Here is a 22771-nt window from a genome sequence, read left to right as displayed (position 1 = left end):
GAGTGCCCCGTTTTCACGTGAAACCACGGATGAGGCAAGTGAAGCTTTGGAGCTCGTTAATGGCGACATATGCGGTCCAATTTCACCCGCAACCCCGTCCGGCAATGAGTACTTCATGCTTGTGGTGGATGATCTTAGCCAATACATGTGGATTGTGTTGCTGAATAGTAAAGATCAAGGTCTACAAGCATTTGCGAAGATCAAGGAAGCTGGAGGAGTCGAAGCAAGGGCGAAGAGAAAGTCCCTACGCATAGATCGGGGTGGTGAATTGAAGCATAAAGTGGTGGCCATGGCACGGAGCATGATGGAGAGCAAAGGCTTGCCAGGAAAGTTCTGGGGTGAGGCAGTCAACACGGCTGTCTACTTGCTGAACAGGACACCAACTAGGAGTATGGTTGGTGGGAGTCCGTACGAAGCATGGTACGGACGAAAGCCCTCGGTTGATCATCTTCGCACCTTTGGGTGTGTGGCGCATGTCAAGACGGTGTCCAGCCATAAAAGGAAATTGGCGGATCGGAGTACTCCAATGATCATGACTGGTTATGAAGAAGGCTCGAAAGCATACCGTTTGTGCAATCCCTCGACAAATAAGGTGATTGTTGTGTGCGACGTAGTCTTCGAGGAAGACTTGTCATGGATTTGGGACTCCATGGAGCCGGAAGAGATATTTACTGTTGCGAGCAGTGATCTTGAGCATGCAGATGATCAAAGGAAGGAAACTCGTGAAGACGTTGACACGAGCACCGACTATGGCGTAGGTGGCACACACGCAGCGCAAGCAACTCCATACGTGGACGTCGCGACTAGGCACGCTGGTGCGTGTGGAGCTGGTTATGGCGATGGAGCAGTCCAGTGTTGTCCAAGGAGCCTCGCAGCGAGCAGCAGCTCTAGCGATTGGCCAGGAAGCAGTCTGTCTCGACCGGAAGGAGCTATGCATGAGAGCCTGGCTTGGACTAGGACTGCTGCGCCTGGAAACCACGTCCAGGTTAAAGACCTTCAGAGAGGTCCAGCTGGAGGAAGGTTAGAGGGAGGTGGCCCATCAAGCAGGCATAGCAGCGTTCATGTATTGATGCCAGAAGGTCTAGGAAAAGGATTTCCACGTAAGGAGCTTGGGCCAAAGGAGTGCCCAGAGGGCAAGTCTCATGTGACGTGAGTCTTGATCGAGGAGCGCTGGTACCCGGACGAGATGCTGGCACTGATAGCCAGGTTTTGGCAGGAAGTTCAGCGACAGCAGAAGTTGGTCCAGGAAGCTCTCCAGCAGCGGTCGAAACTGCTGGGTCTTCAGAAGATGGTGCGGGAAGCATCGTGTCAGCTCCGACGTCTCCTCCATTGGTACATGAAGAAAGAAGACTGTCACTTACTCCGGAAAAATACCGAAGTGTATTGGAGTTACATTCACCGGAGACCTTTCGCACAACCCGCGTGCGAGGAAGAGGAGGAAGTCGGTGGTTACTCACCGAGGAGCCGACAAAGTTCGAGGACGCAAACACGGAGGAGTGTTGGCGTCGTGCTAAGGATAAGGAGGAGATTGCAAAGTTCAAGCTACATATGAAGGAGCTATTCAAGGAAAGAATACTCGAGAATTGTAGCATGGAAGATTGTAATCCAACTCAAGTTCCGATGGAACCTCAGCGAGCAAAAGAAGGATTCGCAATTGAAGAAACAAGCGCGGTGTCGGGCGCAGAAGAGTATGTCGTGCTATCTTCGACTGCACTGAAGACGAGACGACTACGACCGACAAGAGCACGCATGCGACGCGTGTTGGACTACTATCCGAAGAAGGAACTTCGGACGGTGAATAATCCGGTGAAGATGATACGCAAAAAGAAATGTTTGTTCATCAAGGTACCGGTGAAGACTGAAGACGCGGACAAGGAGAACTGTCGGCGTGAAGCCATGAAGAAGCCGACGAAGGTAAAGTTGGTGGCATGGGTTCCACGAGGAGCGGCGAAAGCAATGCCGAGGAAGACGCCCGCGGGAAGCAGCTGGCGCATTTGGGACCCAGGTCGAAGTGGAGTGCACGTCGTGCTTAGGGGGTGATTGTTAGCATTAAGCACGACAACACCAGCACGGCGTCGTGGACGTAACCTCCGTATAGGACTAGAGTTCGTATACGAGTAGGTTCGGATGTATATCTCCGGTTAGGGTTAGAATTCTACATGGAGTAGGACTAGCTGATTACCTGCGTGTATAAAAGCTGAGGCCTGCCTTGTACTCTGTAACCAGAACCGTGAGTTGAATCAATACAAAGAAACCAAGGTGCGATATGCACCTGTGGCTATAGATCGTTTTGATTGTGTGTGTACTAGACTAGAAGTGCTAGCTGATCTTAAACAGATCGATCAAGGCAGAGCTTGAGCTAGCTGAGTCTGTGCGTCACGGCGGAAGTACGTGCGTACGGCGTGACGTCTCGTCGGAAATCGCTTCGTCGTCTACGTCGGAAAGTACTCGACGTACAGGGGCTGTGTTTGGTATCAGATCGGCGAGAGTACTGCCGGGTCTGGGCCAACAGACCATGCATTGATTTCATGCGTGTGCATGTGAGAAGATTCAAGACTTTCACCTTTTTGCGTAGCTTTTGGTTGTATTTTTTAGTCGAAGAGGCTTTGCATTTTCGGTTAGATGCTTTCAGATCATACAAAGAACTGAGTATTTGCTCATCCAAATCCACCTTCATATCTCACTAACAAGATGCTAGAGGAGCTGGCCGCTACCATGCCACACAAGAGCGAGTTGACGGGCAACATCCACCGCACCACCAGCGCCGCTGCCCGGTGACCGATGCCGACAAGAAGCCGCCAGTAGAATGTAGTGCAGCATATTATCACGGCCAGATTTTTGCTTGATGTGCAAATACTTTTCTGTCAGCAACTCAGCATTACCACCGCATTAATGTTTGTAATAAGCATCGACAATTTGTGCCAGCAACCTTGCATGGACTACTTCCAGCAGAGACGAAGCTTAGCCGTCTCTTGTTGCGTGCGACGCATTATCCTAGTCACTCATCACATGATCCAATAAGCCGCCTCCAAGCAGATCCTACTCACAGCCACTCCTAGCCACAAAGTCCACAACTATCTCATTTCCTTGCTGTCACTGCGCCAAGTATTCCGAGAAAAAGAGATATCTGCAGCACCAATGACATCGAAGCTCAAGATTTTTCTCCCTATCTATCTTTATCTTGCCTGCTCATACAATAAATCGATCTCATGTGGCACCGGCTCGGCTCCCTTAAATACCGCCACCATGTATTCTCTCAAACCATCTACACATTCGCACCTCACTTGGACAACACAAAAGCCGTGTATTTTCCAGAAGGGGAGATGCTTGGAGCGAGCGCCGGTTCCTCACCCTTGCAAGTAAGGTGGCAATCCACGAGGGAGTACAAGTCTTGAAGCAGGGTTTGATCTGTAGAGTCGGAACGGGTGAGACTATCGATGCTTGGAATGAAATTGGATTCCTCGTGATGGTGGACTTCGTCCTATGGCGTCCTAGCCAGGGAACCGCCATGACCGTTTCAGCTTTCATCGACACACCAACGGCCACCTGGAATGAAGAGAAGCTCCATCAATACCCACTATCGATCGACGTTGAGATTATCTTGCATGTTCGTTTGAGCGGCAGATGGTCATCGGACATCTAGGCGTGGCACTACGATCGCAGAGGTTTTTTCTCTGTGAGGTCAGCTTACCATAGGAGTCAGGCAGGGAATTTTGTACTCTGAGTTAGATCGGAGACAGGCCTGGCTAGAGGGGCGAGCGGCCCGGCCCAGACAGATGAAAATAGACGCATTGGTGTTCAAAATGAGTCAGGCAGGGAATTTTGTACTCTGAGTAGTGCATGTGGCTTCTTTTCTTAAATACAAGATCATGTGTGTGGATATCAGGGCCGGCCTTGACATGGCAGGGGCCGATGCAAGATCAAAAAAGAAAGACCCTTAGGGCATCTCCAACCGAGCGATCCAACCCGCGCCCGCGCGTCCGGATGGGTCGAAACGGACAAAACCGCGGCCCAGCGCGCGGACCCATCCCTAAAACGGATGGCCGCGGCATCCGGGACGACCCAAACCCGGCCCAAATCTTGGACGAGTTTGCGTGGCCGCGGACGCGAAAGGCTGGTCGCTCGCGTCCTCCCCTTGTCCGCCCTCGGCCCGCCCGTCTCGCCTCCGAAAACAGAAACACTCCACTGTACTCCCAAAACCTAGAGATGGCCGACGAAGCGACTGCCGCCGCCACCGCCACCACCGCCACCATCGGAGAGGAGGCACCCGCGGCCGTTGCCGCTCCTGCCGTGGAGGCCGAGCTCCCCCCCCGGGCCGCCGACAAAGAAGGCGAAGGCCGACCTCACCCGGGAGCAGAGGAAGCTCGAGAGCAAGAAGAGGGTTGACCGCCGCAGGGCGCTCGACCAACGGAAGAGGGAAATCGCTGCCGCGGAGGAGCGGCAGCGGGCGGCGGAGCAGCTTCTCCAACTCAAGACGGAGGCGAAGAGCACTGTCCTTCAAGAGCAGCAGGCGCAGACCATGCTCTTTTACGGCCACGCAGCGCTCGGCCAGCACATGATCATCCCCGGGACCGGCGCGGCCTCGGGGGGGAGCTCGGCCTCCTCCGTGACCCGGCCCCTTCTTCCAAGGTCAACTGCCCCACCGACTGCCCCGTTTGGGCACGAAATGGGGGCGCATGGGCGGCACGCGTACCAGTCACGGGATGGGTCACCGAAGGTGGGCGAGTCCATGACGGGACCGTCACCTTCGTCCATTGACCTGAACCGTGCGCCGGCGAACTCCAAAGGCCCCAAGAACCTGGGAGCAGCTGCGATGTCCGGTGCACGCAACCTGTTCGACGATTTATCGGCCGCGCGCGTGCAGTCACCGTCCACCGTGCAGGCCCCTCCGTCTTTCGCGCAGACAATGCCGACGACCCTGCCATATCCTTCGACACAGCAGGCTCCCCAGCCACCTCCCATTGACACACAGGAGGGCACAACTGCCTGTCCCGGCAGCATAAACATCGAGGAGGAGCCGTTGTTCGGTGAGGGCCTCACACAAGCCGCAGCTGCACAAGCTCGAGGTCGCCGGTAAGCAAACGAACCGCCAACTACACGGAGAAGGAGGACAAGGTGCTCGTCGATGGATGGTTGACCATCGGGCAAGATGCGTTGACGGGTGTCGAGCGTAAGGGGACCGCATTCCGGCGCCGGATCTATGAATACTTCCATGAACATCGCAAATATGGACAGGAGCCATTTGAGAGCGACCGCAGCGAAATATCGCTCCAAAAGAGGTGGGGAGCAATTCAAACGGAATGCAACAAGTTCCAGGCGGCATATGATCACGCGAAGCGGATCCCCGTTAGTGGCATGGGTGTGAAGGACTTGGTATGATTCTTAACCTCAACTTATTCATCCGATGTTTGCACATCTATTTATCGTTGTTGTCTCGCTTTGCTCTAGGTGTGGCGAGCTTTGGAATTCTACAAAGTCAACAATGGAGAGAAGACCTTTGCCTTCCCTCATTGTTGGAAGGAACTCCAAGGCACCCCCAAGTTCCAGGAGGGGTACGAGGGGTACATGGCGACCTTGATCGGCAACAATCCCGCCAAAGATGCCACGGTCATTGACCTTGATGGTGGGCAGCCTTGCGGTAGCTCCGCTTCTCGTGCAAGTCGTCCACGCGGCCACAAGTCAACCAAAGCCGACATGAAGCGTGATGCTTCGTCCATGCTATTGTATGGCACTTTGAAGGAGATGCATGTGGACAGAGAGGTGTCCACGGACAAGAGGGATGAGAGGAGGCGCCGGGAGAAAGAAGAGGACGAGGAAGAAATTCTTTGATGTCCAGCAGAAGAAGCTTGAGATTGAAGAGGTCAAGGCCAAGACCAAAGCTAAAGAACTTGAGCTCAAAGAGAGAGAACTTGAGCTCATAGCAATGGCAAGGGCCAAAGAGGTGGAGCTGAAGGCGAAGGAAGTTGAGCTCAAACGCCAAGCCGAGGACAACCTCATCATGAATGCCGACTTGACCAACATGAGCGAGGCAAAGAGAGCTTGGTTCGAGAAGAGACGAAGGAGATCCTCGAGCGCCCAAATTGAGTTAGACAATCTCAATTGTAATTTTTATATTTTTCTCAAACTATGGCACATTTTATTTGATTTATCATGGTACATTTGATAATATTTTATGGTATTTGATAATATTTTATGTTTATTATATATTATTCTATGTTTACGAGATATTATTCTATATTTGTTAGACATTGTTTAAGGATCTGTGGCCAGAGGACCTATTTTCCAAAGAAATAGGCCAAATGGCCAAATGGCCAAATGGGTGGCCGCTGCGTTGGGCGCAGCGTGCGACCCAAACGGACGCGCGGACGCGGGGCTCCGTCCGCGCGTCCGCTCGGGCACGCAAACGGCCCAAAACGGACGGCCCAGCGCGTCCGTTTGGGTCGCTCGGTTGGAGATGCCCTTACTGCTGAGCTGCCGCAACCACAAGCCTGAGCTGCCGAATCCAGCTGGCCCTACCTTTTGTTCCTTTCAAGCCTCTGGGTTCGGGGAATGAGGAAGAATGGGTAGAGAACATATCAGATCGGACGAAAAATATAGGAGAGGATTATACTAACCTTGCAAAATCAGGACAAAATTCTTTTGATCAATGAATCATGACCTCCTCATCCATTAATTTCGCCAAAACGGCTAGAAATCTAGAAGGAAGAGCATGGAATTCCAGCGGCGATAGGGGAACGGAAAAGAAATGAAAAATAGGGGTAGAGAGAAGTCCATGCGATGAACGATAGAACGAGGAGTCAATGCGGACGGTGTTTTGGTTCTGATTTCATTAGTTACCTGGGTGGGGGGGGCCTATCAATCGGGAGACCCCGTGCGGCCGCACCAGATGCACCGGCTCAGCGCCGGCCATGGTGGATATTAGGATCTTTTCTTAAATACAAGAATATGTGCGTGGATATTAGGAGACATGCTAGTAAGATCTTACGAAAAAATAATTGGTTTGCGATGACCTTTGCTGAAAAAACAAAAGTTTTTTTTTCAACATAGGGGGCCCGGGCTCTGCATCAATTAACGCATGCGACGTTTTATATATTACCAAATTATCAAATAATTATAATTATTACAACTTTATATATTACCAAATTATAAACAAGTATAATTATTACAACTTATATAATTCATGGATCACTCAAAGTGTGAACGTAGATACGCCACTTAAAAAAAAGCAAGAAAACTTTTCAGGCGCATCTTTATGTGAGACGGCTTTAAAAACAAAAGTTGGAGCTAGAATATTATTCTTACGATTTGAAAAAGTGGGTTGCGATTAAACATTCTACAACTACTGGGTGGGACCGAGTAAGACCACAATAGGAATATCATAGCTAGTATCATGCACTACATGCATGCAAAAAACTTAGACTAGTAACATATGCCATATTATTAGTCTAGGTTATCACCTTTATAGTGGGTAGTAACTTCTATGTGGTGTCATGCATTGTGTCATTTATTATGTTGTAGACTCATTTTGTCTTGGGATGTGTGATGTTATGGTAACATAGCTAGTTACCACCTCACTCACTTTCTTCATTTATTCGTGTCACCAAAATACCTTGAGATGTGTGATGTTACTAGCTATGTTACTCTCACTATGAGCAGTCTAATAGTAGTATGTCACATCAATTAATGATGAAAGAGATGATAGTGGTAAGCTAGATACCGTATCATAGCTCATAGCACGTAGAACTAGAAAAATTAATACTAAATAAATCTTGTACTACACACTTTTGTATTGAGATTCTATACTAGTATCATAGTAGTATCATATGCATGATACTACTATATGATATTTTCCATTGTAACTAGTCTAAGCGCTATAAACAAAACCAATGAAATTGATCATGTATCTCTTAACATCTTACACTTGGCAAGATCTGGAAATTCGGTTTCTCCTATAAGCCGTAAATCCGTAAGACTTTGTATGCCATGCTTATTCCTCTGTGTCACCAGACTACTACATATCACCCATAAAAAAATCACTTCGCATTTTTCTCTTCATCCAACTCCTTCATTATTCGCTGTGATTCACCTAGCAGATCATGCATCCCAGGCGCATTCAAGATGTCTGGATCGTGCTGAATAATGTGCATGAGGCTCCTCAAGCATCTCTCGTACTGCTGCCTGAGGTATTTAGACACCACATTTCGTGTATAAGGCTGCAACAGTAAATATAGCGTTTATTTAAAATGGCTACGTTAGTTGCTGTTGAGCACACATCCAATTGAGCGGAACGGCTGATGCCTCGAGTGCTTTTGTACAAATACAGAAAAGATGGGGAAGATCTGACACATACCTCGTTGTAAAGTGAAATACACTTGCGCAGAGCTTGTTCAGCATGTTCATAATCAGACTGAAACGAAGAGATCACAGTCAGCTAAGATACCAGAGGCAAATTAGATGTGAATAACACAATACAGGGGTAAGTTGATCAAGTATGTCAAAAGTAATACTATCCATGTCTATTTGACAGTTTAAAGTCCTGAATTTGTAACATCCAACCATGATGCAAATGTTTGCCATAAATATGCAGTAGAGAAATAACCTCAGTGTTGTTAAGTTTAATGTCAATCAGTAAAACTAAAAGTCCAAATTGATGGGAAAAAAAAGTGGGCAATCCACATATAGTGTAATACCCCCTCTCACGTGTGAATCAATGAGGCCTACACGTGAATAGAATCTCACGTGTGAATCAATGAGGCCTACACATGGACAAAAACAAGGCAAGAGCAATTTCTGTTAATTTGCAAAAGCCGAGACTTAAACCCAAGACCTCGGCCAGAACCAAAAGTTCGAACCAGTGGAAAGGTGGTGGCAATCCACATACAGTGCAAGTGTATAACACCCCATCTCACACGTTGACTCCATGAGGCCTAGACGTGAACAGAATCTCACATATGGCTCGTAAGGCAATAAGGCCTATACGTGGACACAAAGAGGGCAAGCGCAATTTTTATTAAATTGCAAAATGCGAGACTTGAACCCAAGACCTCTGCTCTGATGCCATGTTAAGTTTCATACACCAATCAGTATAACCAAAAGTCCGAACTGGCAGAAAGAAGGTAGGCAATCCACATAGGCCATAACAACTGGATTCATTACAATTAGTGCCTAAATTAAAAAGAAAAGTTGATCAATATATAAGACTCAATAGCATTTACCTACTGAAACAAACAGAGCAATGAGTCTCATCCCACCCCTTGCAAACAAATTCTAGATAATCATTTGTTTTGATCCATCAAGGATGAGTAATAAATGAAGACATTCATAATATTTGAGTCAACATGCATTACTAAAATAAATGCTACATGAAGCAAGTGTACATAAGTAGTCAAGTTGATAAAATGTAATTCATGATTTAGTAAACTCAAATATGCATCAGTGTTGCATCGGACCTTTTCAAAATTATTTTTAAGATGGATGCGCAATGTGGTATTTCGAACACCTATGAGATGTTTATCTGGCCATATGAATAGCTGACACGTGTGCGATACGCGTACAGCATCAATTTTGAAGTATCCATGCTTCAAATGTTCCAGAGGAAGCCTTAGCAAGAGTACCAACTTCTAGAGCAGAATTGTTGCATTAGAAGCAAACAAATAAATTGTGTAAGATATTATCAGATCACTGCCAGATGCGCAAATGAAGTATTGGAAAAATACCCCTGGCTCTTGCTTTCTCTTTCTTGTAGCTTCAAGAAGTCCGACAACTTCAAGTGCTTGCAACTGCAATAACAGTATTATCAATTAAAAAAAGCATGGTATTCATGCATCTACCTGGTTAAGAAGATGACCCCACAAGGTAAAGGCAAGCTGATGATAAAATGGAAATTTTATGGTAGTAACTTTGATCAACTTGAAAACTTAAAGCACAAATGGTTAATTAAAATGCAATCCATGCAACCCTGAGAGTTGTGAATAGAACTAATTCTAAGTCAATGAAGTGAAAACTAAATAAACACAAAAGCAGGAGTAAATAGTGTAAGAATGGCAATAGGAAGGGTTCAGAATCATGAAGCAAATAATAAGGGGGCGAGTAATAAGTAGAAACATACAAGTACAGCTGTTGCCCCAATCTTCTCTCTTTCAATACCAATTGTGCTTTTCAGTTTTTTCTGATTCTCCCTCAAAGGATTCAATATTCCTTCTGTTATCCTATCATGATGAAATAAGACTTCAGTAAGATTCAAGCATTCGATATGTTAAGTAGTATTCCAGCATCATACAAGGGGTAACTCAAGTATATAACAGCAATGAATGCGAGCCCAAACAAACACGAGAAATTAGATACCACCGTTTTCCTATTTAAAAATTTTAGTCGAAATTTCACCAATGTAACTGTTCATATAATCACATTTTATGGGTAACTTATTAAATGTGACAACAGCAAGTTTAGTGGTGAAATCATAGATAACAATATAAGAAGAATACCTTTCAAAGGATCATCTTCAAATATGAGAAAATCCTTCAAGAATTCACTACATTATGAGTCTATGACATAATGAAAAAAAATCACCTTTTGGCATGCTGATTGGGTTTATGGATAAAAAAAGTGTAAGAAAATGGAGCTAGAAGACAATACCTTATTGAATCACTGACAAGTTGTTTTGCCTTGACAAGGTGAGATCTAGACAGGTCATTGCTCACCTTGATGTCACTAACAATTTTAAGCAAAGTTAGCCTTGCCAACTGTACCAATATACCTGCTACCTGTAGCAACGAGACCAACATACGGTAATCAAACACTGACAAAATGCGACTGTTTCGAAAAAAAAAGATCTTCAAAACACTATATGGGGGTATCAGTTCCAGGGTTCTAGCCCACGGTAGGGTTCTAGCCCACACGAGCCAAGTCATCCTAGAAAGGCTATATTGGTCAAAGCAGGCATCCTATATACATATATATCTCACTCAATAAAGGGATCTTAAGATGCATATGATTTTAAGAGTTTCCTTGTAAGAAAGCTTGTGATATACTACCAAGGGTGATCACTTAAGATAACTGGTCACGATGCTTTTATTTGGTAGCACAAGATGTCTTATATTATAATCGAAAATCATCAAAAGCCAAATACAAGGTGATGGCAAACCTCAAAATGATTTTCAGAGAGAATCTTTCTTCTGACTGCGAGGCATCTAAACATCATAACCATTGAAACCTGCGAGTAAGAAAACTTCAAAAATGACCAAGGAACCTATTGAGTAAGCTTTTTACCTTTCCAATAGTTCTTCCGATTCCTTCAACTCTCCGATGGTTTGAAGAGTAACACTTAAGGTTTCAGCTGCCATTGTAGTATCCAAGGAATCCCATCCCTATCAAACAGTTCCACAGATACATTTCAGTAGATTTCGTAGGGGTGGGCTTTGGTCACGAGTGTGTGTCACTGTCACCTTTTCCTTTTCTTGCTCATTAATAAGCTTTTATTTTGTTTCATATATGTTCTATCAGAAATATTATGGGCTGCTAGTTGGACAAGAAACTCATGGAAATGTGATGGCGACAATATTTCATAGAATTTGTACTATCTGAAATGTTAGTGAGTTGGTTCGTTATCATTTCTATGGTATATTGTGGTAGAATTTCTACTAGTCGAAATGTCAATGATCACCAAAATTTGCGATTAAGAATTCTATTCAACTAAATTTCCCTCTAGCTGACCGGTCCAACTTTTCTTCTAGCTTATGTTAATACCATCGAGTATACGAGCTGAAATGAGGCATCGCTGCACCCGTGCATTCAACATGTAATATGGTGACATGTGCTTCAATATAGTCATTTATTGAAGTAGTTTACTTGCTTGCTAACTTCTATACAGTGGAACTTATGGAATGAGTGACACATTGTCCCTACAACTTGTACTCCACACAACCTTGAATTAACAAACGAGTAAACAAGAGTTGTGTTTAGGACAAAGATAATACAGAACTCAGCCCCGGTTTAACAACCATATTATGTTCATGATCAATTTCATATGACGGACACTGAAGAAAGAGCATAGGAATAAAGCTATAGGTCATACCTTCGAAAGCTCCAGATTATGTAATATCTTCCTTTGCAAAATTTCAGCTTCAACCAGTCGCTTTGACCTCACCAAGTCCTACAGAAAAAAGGCATATTAAACACGACCAAAAAAAATGCATGCAAGGATAAAAGTAAAATCGCAAACTATGATCACAGAATAGAACTGGACACTAAACTCATGTTTGGACATAAACCCAACAAAGCTGACCCCTCCTTCCTGCGCCTCCGCTCCAAGGTGAAGACTACAGTGTGGTTTTGCTCGCCATGTTACATTGTTGTCGCATTGTATTTTTTATTTTTAACATGGAACTTTGCGCAACATGTCATGTGTTGGAATACCAAAAGGCGACGTATTTCTTTTATAAACATCCACACAGTAGAAACTCCTATGCATGAGTTTGGAAAGCCTACTGGTTTATTGAGAGCTGGGATATCTCTGACAGTAGGTGCTTACCAAAGAGAGAAACCTCATCCTGTGTATGCAATTGGGTGATTCGCCAAGTCCAGCTTCCTAAGTTAATCCTCATTAAACCTTTTCATACACACAAAAAAATACAGATTAAAATCTACTCTGAAATGGTAACATACCTCCAGTATCCTAATTGATTCTCGGATAAGAGCTTCTGCATCATTTCCTTTTCTTTGTTGACGTAATACCTACAAATAGGAAAAGAAAGGTTTAGCCTTTTCTGACTGATCACAATTTACAGAGCTGGAAAAAAACATTTCTGTATAACTAGTTGCAATTTGCAAATGATTCCATCTATTTAGGAAAAAGCGAACCAGCAAAATGAATGAAATCATCAAGAAAACACAATTTGGAGTGAGCTCAAGAAGGGTATTATATGAAAGAGGTTCATGCAAAGATGTAATACAGTTACATGCAGCAGAACATGCACAATAGTATGAGCTTCGTGGCGATATAAAATTTTGCTTCACAGAGATAGCCTTTGCTGTCAGAGAGCTTGAAAAGGCATTTCACGGATAAATAATTGCAATTGATTCCACTTATTTAGGAGAAGGGAACCGCCAAAATGAGGGAAATGCTCAAGAAAACACAGTTTAGAATGAGCTCAAGGAGAGTATAAGTGCTCAATGCAAGGATGAAATGAAGCTCTATGCAACAAGCCTTGCATGAAATCTATAAATCATGAACTATGGTACATGCAGCATACAGGTAAAGCCATTGAGTTGATTGCATAGTTGATCAACATCATCAAAGCCAGGTTTTCTCCAGTACTCTGAGAAGGCATTCTATTCTCATGTTTCTCAAGACAAGTTTTTATTTCACAAGTTTAACTAGCAAAATAATATTTGGAGAAGGAAAGACCTGGATGGGGGGAGTGCACACCAACAAAGGGAGAAAATGCTGAAATAATTGTTCCTGCTATTCTCTCATAGAGTAGAATGCTCTGAGTTAGGCTACACTGCTACTCCGTCCGTACCAAGGCATAAGGCGTAAAAATATTGGCTCGTTGATTAAGGGCGATCAGGAGAGGCAAAAGCTTCCAATTTTGCCCCTGCATGCACACACTTAATCCCTCCTTAATTCTCTCTCGTACATTGCGCAGTCTCCTCGTATCGCGCTACCACGAGTCTCTCTTACCGATGGTGCTCTCTCTGCATGCATGTGCCCTCCCCTTGTTCATGCATGTGCTCTCCATCTAGGAAAGGCAGGCCGGGCGTGTTCTCATCTTGTTCCTGCATGTGCTCTCTTCATCCATGCCGGGAAGGACAAGTAGGCCTCCGCGTTTTCCCAGCACTAGGAGGACGCCAAGCTCGCCAAGGACTGTGGGAAAAGCCGCCGCACTCGCCACTGATGCCGACGCCTGCCACACCCTCCACCATCCTCCGCGTGCACGACATGAGTAGCCATGAGCGCCGCCGCAAAAGCCATGAACGCAGCCGCTAACGCCAGGGCCGCCGCCGCAGCCCGAACGAACTCTCCCTCGCGTTCCATCCTCCTCTGTGCGCCCTTCTCTTTACCCTTCGGTGCGAGGACGTTGCATGCCACATCCTGATCCAGCAGAACAACATGGCTGACGATCAAATCTTGATTGGGTACCATGGCTTCATCACGAGAAAGAAAAGGGCGGACGGGGGAGAAAATATTTGAGATCGATCGCTGCGGCAGTCCATGGTCTCGCACTGCATCGAGGATTTGAGATCAATCGTTGCGGCAGAATTAACTTCATGCCTGGAAGACGAAGCAAAACGCCGTCCCAATGCCGCGCTATTTTCTAGGACGAACGAAACGAGAGGGAGGGGTATTATTGGGAAGTTAGCGATACTTAGCCATCTGCGCCTTATGCTTTGGTGAAAAGTTGAAAAAAAAAATTACGCCTTAAGCCTCGGGACGGAGGGAGTAATTTCCAATGCATGGAGCGGAGTAGAATTTTCATTGTCTCTTACCGCATGAAACATAATAATGGAGGTGCAGAAGCATTGGGACACAGTGGTGCCAAATGGAGACATCTGATAAAACTTTTTCTGGGGCCGGACAGTTGTCGGTAATGGTGGAGGCAGCTGCAAGCTGTAGCAACTGGGACTATGTGGATCGAATAACTGTATGAGGCAATCAACTTGCAAAAAAGGAAACACATAGAGTTTCTGTTTGGCTTAAACCTGAAGTTCGACGGGTTGTAATGCGTGTTTAGACTTTGAAATCTAATCGAACTTCTGTATATGGCTCATTAAAGTAATTCCAAACTGTATTGCACAACTTCTTGGTAATGGCCTATCGGCTGACATATCGGGCGACTCTCTTGTGACACATTCACTCAAATCAAACACTGTACTGCAAAATCACTGAAGACTGTAATGAGTCGTGACTGTCTTTTGGATGTTGATTAATATCCGTGGAGTTTACATAATACTAGTTCGAAACAATGTCAGGATGTCAAAATATGCTTAGAGAACACACATTCCCCTCAAAAACAGCTCAGTGACTAGTTAAACTAGCTGTGTGTGTGCTGTATGTCTTAGAGCCTAGGAAATAAATACATAGCGTATGTTCGGTTGGTGTCCAAAACAATCCTTACCGAAAAATTTGGTCTTTGTTTAGATGGTTGTAAAACTTTTAGCAAGCCCATGTGAATTCTACTTCAGCCTTATTGCCAACGCTTGCCTCATGGTCAAGCAAATCCTTAGTCATAATTTGGCGCCCAAATATTTGGTATGGTGAACTTGTACTCAAACTAGACATACACATACCAGAGAACAGTCTCCATCACTTATTTGCGTGTCGGCCTACTTTAGCTAGGTGTGTGCTCGTTGTATCTAGTTTTCACTTAAATAACAGGGAAATTATATTCTTCTTAATGAAATACACTGCTCCTGTCCTTCGAGAGAGATGTCTGTGAAAAAATGAGATAATATAGAACATTAACTTATACAACAATAGTATAGTTGTACCTTGGCAAGAAGGTACATTGTATTTGCATAATCTGGGTGACCAAGCCCCATAACACGTCCTTCTATCTGCATGGCAAGTTAAAATTGATGGCTAGAACCACAAAACATAGATTACCTTGCCCCAAAAAATCAGTCAAGTAGATTATTTCTGAACAAAAGCTAGAACATATAATTTCTAATTAGATCAGTAACTGATATGTATCACTAACAAAAATGTCTGATGATTAAAGAAAATAAATAAAGCTAAAGTAAGAAGAGTAGTACACAAGAGGGAAAAGGATACAACAATAGCCCTTGGATGAAATATTAACAGTATTCACATGGAACAATAGCTAAAGTTTTTATTCATACACAGGATCAACTGATGATTGGTCATCCTATAGTGAAGTAAAAAAAAAATCTTGTACAAATCATCAAATATAAATAAATGCACATATTTCCCTATTTTCCAATGCTTTGTCGAAACAATATGTTTCTCTGGTGGCTTGTCGTTTGGTCTGCTTATGTGCCATGTGTCAAACACCAAACAATTATGTATGCATGGCCAGATAAAATAGGTGACACGTATGATTATACTGTTTACTCAAATCTTGTAATATTGATTATAATGGGTGACATAGGTGACACAAGACACATATGAGATTCAGATAACGAATGTCAAACATGCAAAAAAAAAAGGAGGCCAGAGAATTAACATTCATTACCTTCAAAGCACGCTGCAAAGACAAAAGAAAATAATATAAGCAAGTTTAAACTAAAAAAACATGCATAAACAATAGAAAAATTATGCAATAACTATATTGGGAATTATAATGGGCCTAAACATGTTTTTGTCTTTCACGGTTCAATTGGAAGATATTATTTCACAAGCACTTTCTTAAGTCTTGATGTTGCACATGGCTAGAAGGAGCACAACTCAAACAAGTAGAGAAACTTAAATTACTGAACAGTAACAGCAAGATAGAAGATGGCAGTATGACACCATGCTAATGCTTTCATCCGACACTAATGAGTATCCACATGAAAGCTTTTGCAGTGTCAAGGATGCTATGTCTCTTTAAAAAACTCTTTTATCATTTATAACAATATTATGTTTCTTTGAGAAATATTTTGATTTCCTATCTTCAATTTTCCTGGCTCAGGAAAGTTAGGATGAGATGCTGCACGTCATTCAGCTGTGGAAAGATTACTGAAAATTGGCTCCATCATTGCTCCCAGCAGGATGCAAGAACTACATATAAAGGTAAGCCACAAAACATGGCACTGCTCTGATATATTCATTCCTCACAAATTACTAACTGCGAGTTGTTAAATTTTCTTCCTAGAACAGTAGGGAAGAGCCCTACTGAGCTACTCCCTCCATCCCAAAATGTAAGGCGCCCTTGATTTTCCTTAGGGCATCTCCAACCGCGCGACCCAAACGGACGCGCTGGGCCGTCCGTTTTGGGCCGTTTGGGTGGCCGAGCGGACACGCGGACAGCGGCCCGCGTCCGCGTGTCCGTTTGGGTCGCACGCTGCGCCCAACGCGCGGACGCAGCGCATAATCGGAGAAATAACAAAACAAAAGAAAAAATGCAAATTTAAACGAAATTTGATTAAACATATGCCCTATTTTGGGCAAATTTGTACATAGCCCTATTTTGGGCAAATAACTAACAAAAGAAGCCCCTATATGGGCTTTAAAATTTAAATTTAAAAACCCTCTATTAGGGTTTGGTCGGTGGCGCGGTGGCCGCCGGTGCGCCGCCTAGCCCCTGTGGGCGTCGTCGGCATCGTCGGCGTCGTGGACGACATCCCCGGGCGGCGAGGCACTGTTGTGGCTCGACCGCGCCGACGACTCCAACCACGGAGACCACAGGGCCTCCTCCCAGGCTGAGTGGGGGTCCGGAGCCACCCGAGGTAGCGGCGGCGCACGGAGCAGCGCCTCCTCCCTGAGGCGCTGCTCCCTCTCCTGCCAGGCGCGGCGCCTGGCCTTCTGGCGCCGCTCCTCCTCCGCGCGGCGCCGAGATTCCTGACGCCGCTGCTCCTCGCGCCGCTGCTCCTCCGCGCGGCGCGTGGCCTCCTCCCGCCGCGCCGCTTCCTCCTCCTCCCGTCGCGCCTGGCGGGCCTGGGCGTAGAGCTCCCAGCCCTCGGCTTCCTCCACCGCCTGCCGGGCGGCTTCCTCCATCTCGGAGGTGCGAATGGCCGCATGGAGGTGCGGCCATTCGCGTCCTCCTCCGCCGCCGAGATGAGCAGCGCGGCGCGGAGGTCGGGGTCCTCCTCCGAGGACTCGGGCTTGGGCTCGAGCAGCAGCGGCGGCGGTTGCGACAATGCCGCGCCGCCGCGGGCGGCCTCTCCGATGTGGAGGCCGCGTCGGTTTCCTCCGGCTGGCCGCAGCGCCGGCGGACGACGGCGGCTGCTGCTCGCCTCGTCGTCATTGGCTCCGGAAGCGAACCGTCGCTTCGGGGCCATGGCGGCGGTTTCGCCGCGGGAGTGGAGCGGGGACCGGAGTGGAGGGCCGGATCCCCTCCGGTCCCCATTTAATAGCCTCCCGGGTCACCGACGGTGGGCCCAAGGGAGACGAGGCGACCGGCGCCCGGACGCGAACGGACGGCGCGTGCCATCCGCGGCCACGCAAACCTAGCCCGGATTTGGGCCGGGTTTGCGTCGTTCCGGACGCCGCGGCCGTCCGCTTTTGCGGTGCGTCCCCGCGTTGGGCCGGGATTTTGTCCAGCTCGACCCATCCGGACGCGCGGGCGCGGGATGGGTCGCCCCGTTGGAGATGCCCTTAGTCACCAAATTACAACTTTGAGTATGATTTGTACTTATAATATGTCCATAGCGGTATTCTAAAGAGCATGGAAAATACTAGGAGGGGCAGAGGACGACCAAAGTTGACATGGGCGGAGGCGGTAAAAAGAGACTTGAGGGATTGAATGTACCTATAGATTTGGCTCTTGATAGGACTGTATTGAAATCAGCGATCCATGTGCCGGAATCTTAGTTTACTCGTTGCTTTTTTCCTTTTTTTTTTCTCTCTCCTTGTTTTGTTGTCCTTATGTTTCTGTTGGGTTTCATATCTAGCCTACCTCAACTTGCTTGGGAAAACGGCTTTTATGTTGTTGTATTAGTGGTCAAAGTTGTGCATTAAAGACAGTGCAAAATAAAGTGTGGCTTTACATTTTGGGCCGGGGGGAGTATAACATGATATTTCATTTAAAAGCTTGTCAAACTTTATGGCATAACACTTACGATAAGCATAATAGCTGAACTTCAAAAGATTCATGAGTTAACAGCGGGTACCTCATAACATGTCTGAGCTTGATCAAACCTGCGCTGAATATGATAGTACTGCCCAAGATTACGCAAAGCTGTTCCGACCCTACAAGAGGCATGTAAAGTATCTTATTTGCAAGAGAAAAAATTAAGGCAGTTCTCCAACACAGGGAATTTAGACATCATATGCATCAACTAGTGCTATCAATCAGGCAAGCACAGAGGGGGGTGCACGCCGTTCTTCCGCTCAACAACAATAGTATATAACGACCAGGCAGGGATGCATAACAGGTATCAGTCCGTTCCAAATTATGTTCTAGCCTTTTCTGAATCGTATGTGTCTAGACGCATTTCATTGTGTTTGTTCACTCGTTTCAATCTGTATGTAGTCCACATTGACATATCCAAAATATCTTACAATTTGGAATGGAGGGAGTAGCTTTTTGCTGTTGAGATAGAACACAATATAGTTTAAAACACAAAGTACCGTATATCATCAGGTCCAAATGATTGCTCCAGGATTTCAACTGCTTCCATATATAATGGCTCCGCTTTCTCATACTCTTTTCTTAACCTATAAAACTCCGCCTGCAAAACTAAGGATAATATTAGGAACAGGGAACAAAAAGGAATGTTGTTTCGCGCAAGACTAGTACCCCTTCCATTCCATAATTCTTGTCATGGTTTTAGTTCAAATTACCACGACAAGAATTATGGAAAGGGGGACGTATTAACTATTAAGGGTCGGTTTACAGAAGCCTACCACTAACAGGACCTGGTCTGCCTATTTAAATTTGTAGAAAAAAACCATTTGAATGCCAGTGTGTCAAATGCAACCCGTGCAACTTAATGTACTGGGATAATACAGTGGTATATGAGGATTTGGTACGCGGTACAAACAACTAGGGTCTTTTTAAGTTGTTTGGTTGAAGAAGCTTAAGTGGTTACGGGTTTAATGGGCATCACATGATAGCAGGCCAGATTAGACTTTACGTGCAGATTTTTAACGTATGGAATCTAAAATACAGTGCAGAATCTACTTTTGATACACCCAAGCATTTTAAAATGTAAAGCATAAAAACTAAAAAAAACAAGAGTTCTTACTTGACTTATCAGAACATTTGATTTAATTGGTAGCATTAAGTTGTCAGTACCACATGCAGTTTAACTGTTACAAAATAGAAATAGATATGCATATAATGGACTTAATGGTATGATACTAAATGCAGGTAAGTTTACCAGGTAAATGAACAAGGATATGTAAGGGTCTGTTTAGTTCAATGTATAACCTTGTGAAACTTCACCACTTATTGGCAAACTTGCATAGGTTAGACCAACAAAATCTGCAATCACTTTAGCATTGCTTTAAGAGAATCTGCCACACTTTTTGAGTCTGCGACGTGCATGACCGGAAAAGGGAACAATGCCTATTATGCGACTATAAACGGAACCCATACCTAACACGGTCAAACAGAATGTTACTTCAATCTTCAGTTCTTAGTCAATAGTAACACTTACCAAGTTGTTCAGAGCTGATGCAACATGTGGATCTCTCAGTCCAAATCCTTCTTTAGCTTCTTGCAGAGCTGCCTTGAACAACTTCTCAGCTTCAGCTAATTTTCCCTAGGAAATGAATTTAATTGGATATAATAGGCTAATGACAACTGCATTTCAAAGGACAAACAAAGAGTAGAGGACTCTAGGAGTAACTAAAGAGACATCCTCCTTTCCTCCTCTAATACAGTCATACTCCAAGCAGCATTAAGGTGTTCCTAAAAAAAAAATGCACATGGCATATTTCGCAAGCTGGTCCTAAGTAATCGATGTTGTTCATTGGATTGTTCCGGAATGACTTCGTTAGGATTGAAGAATGGCTAGTTCTTCCTGAATAGACTCGATTCTCCCGTCGAGAGTTTCGCAAACACTCATACTTAATGCAAATGTTCAATAGTTGCATGATTTCGAAACTGAAGCAAGTCTTGGATCATGTACTTATGGGAAGTTCATAAACAGCTTTCGAGCAATAGCAATCCGAAACATCATGACAAATTACCAGCTAGTTTCAGTATATCAACATCAAAACAACACATATCTTATGATAGGCTAAATTCCAGTTCCACATGGTCTAATGAGGAAACTGAAGGACTGACCCTCATAGTAAGAGTTGTAACAGGTAACACAAAACCTGTGGACCAAACAGGTTATATGAAAATTGTCAGCATAAGAGGACTAAGAACTATAGTTGTTCTCTCTAGGCTATCAATGTATCCAGATGATTGTGGTCTAGTTTTGCATCATTTTTGGGAAAACATGTAGAAAAGAGAATTATGTTCGAACGGAGAGGGAGAAACTATAATGTAGTACTAACTTTTTCTCAGAAAGATAGTGCGAAAATGTGGTTCAGATGAAGCTAAGGATAATGAGGTACTTGCTTTCAGGAAATAATCTCGGGCATTATCGGTGCACATTCTCCATTTGATCGTGTGCTCATTTGAGATCACTGAACCATCTTCAATACGGCGTAGACCAGCAGCATTTGCATCAGCTTGCTCACTTGAATCTGCTGGAGCGACCGAATCATCTTGAGCCAATAGAGCGTTGCTGCTCAGGCCAATAAAAACAGCTGAAACAAAGAATAAAGTTAGGGTTGTCATGGTATCAAATATGAAATCTATTTCCTTAAATTAGAAAGTAGAAAGGACAAAAGTCTGATAGGGATTAGACAATTAGTAGAAGTGAATTTCAACCAGAGAAAGATCAAGAGTCCTTTGTATCAATTAGATTGTTCCTCAATCTAGTAACAAGCTAACCTGCTCTCAACTTTTGTTTTTCCACCTCACCCAAATGTTGGGTTGGCATACGGCACACCCTTAGTAGCAAGTGGCATGCACTATTTTAGATGCTCTTAGCCCTGCATCTACCTTGTAGTACCAAAATATTCTATACAATATAATATTAAGCAACAGCCAAGCTGCACACAATGCATGAAAAGGGGAGTGGCACATATGCAGAGATGTTACCTGCTTGCCCAATCAGTATAGCGCCGAACTTTGAACCCTTATTACCGAAGCTGCCATCACTGGAACCTGAGGGAATAGAAAATCAAGCATTTCGTTAAGATGGTCATTGACCAGCAGTGGCGCCACTCTTAGTTGCAAACTTGCAATAGAAACAATAGCAGCAGGACAGATTTGGAATTAGAACTCAATTCATAATAATAACAGGTTTACCATCGAATCTGCTACCATGGATGAATTAATGCTGCATATTCCGTCACAGTGGGAGACCCAATCTACAGGCAGGTTGAATGTCGCACCGCGCATTCGAGCCCGACGGCCCCCCATCCCCTAATCTACTGTTAGGTCGCGGCGATCCTCGCCTCTCATCGAAACAATCGAAGGCAACAACATCGTCGCAATCTCTCACTACATCCACTTAATAATGATTCAACACAGGGCGCTTCGCGCAATCCAGCAGGCCAAGCCCGCGCCTCGCTGCTAAACCGAACTCTCCAGACCATCGCGGGCGCGCGTGGGGATCATGCGAGGGGGGCGCGGGGGATACAGGCATGGGGAAGCGCGCACCTGAGCCTGAGGTGGAGGCGGCCGCGGCGGGGAGCAGGCTGAAGCTCCTGGAAGACGGCGCGGCGGCGGGGCGACCTGCCGGGACGTGGCGGGCGCTGCGCAGGAGCGAGAGCAGCTGCCGCCGCGAGGACATGGACATGTTCCTGTTCCTGTTCCTAGCTTGGACTAAAAGTCAGTCTGGGGGTTAAGTTCGTAGTTTCAGGTTTTATCTGGCTGTGAATAAAATTCCTCTGCTCACGCTGTTCGTGATGGGGCAACACAAACTGTTGTGTTGCTACTTCCAGTTGAGAATTCCATTTCCAAACAGTGTTGGCAATCATTCGGTTCAGAATTGTGCAACTATAGTTTGCAGAGATTCACCAATTTCTTACGACCGCTCAAGAACCATGAATATTCACATATTCTGTTTTTCCCTTCTGTTGCTATAATGAAAGTCATGTTTT

At 45.2% G+C, this 22771-nt stretch overlaps 1 protein-coding gene across 1 annotated transcript; it reads right to left on the bottom strand.

Annotated features, from left to right (window-relative positions):
- Positions 1-7872: 7872 nt before the first annotated feature.
- Positions 7873-22467, bottom strand: LOC124689267 (kinesin light chain 3-like). The gene is made up of 19 exons (XM_047222822.1): positions 22329-22467; positions 21765-21830; positions 21177-21367; positions 20263-20367; positions 19232-19332; positions 18772-18850; positions 16194-16205; positions 15490-15555; positions 12664-12732; positions 12530-12586; positions 12074-12151; positions 11269-11366; positions 11144-11189; positions 10636-10763; positions 10109-10208; positions 9717-9779; positions 9450-9620; positions 8351-8407; positions 7873-8213 (listed from the first exon to the last, which is right to left on the bottom strand). Exons 1-19 carry the CDS (start codon positions 22465-22467, stop codon positions 8034-8036), a joined length of 1806 nt encoding a protein of 601 aa, XP_047078778.1. The 3' UTR covers positions 7873-8033.
- Positions 22468-22771: the final 304 nt, after the last annotated feature.

The sequence above is a fragment of the Lolium rigidum genome, chromosome 2 (assembly GCF_022539505.1).
Source record: "Lolium rigidum isolate FL_2022 chromosome 2, APGP_CSIRO_Lrig_0.1, whole genome shotgun sequence".
NCBI classification, from domain to species: domain Eukaryota; kingdom Viridiplantae; phylum Streptophyta; class Magnoliopsida; order Poales; family Poaceae; genus Lolium; species Lolium rigidum.
This window is presented reverse-complemented; position numbering and strand designations above follow the sequence as displayed.

Bases quoted from the DNA above. Each gene is read 5' to 3' on its own strand.
- LOC124689267 (XM_047222822.1), bottom strand. From the start codon at position 22,467: ATGTCCATGTCCTCGCGGCGGCAGCTGCTCTCGCTCCTGCGCAGCGCC. The intron at 10,764-11,143 runs GTTTGCCATCAC...TCGTTGCTACAG, and splicing joins TCTCTGAAAATCATTTTGAG to GTAGCAGGTATATTGGTACA. The intron at 8,214-8,350 runs GTATGTGTCAGA...TTACTGTTGCAG, and splicing joins GTATTTCACTTTACAACGAG to CCTTATACACGAAATGTGGT.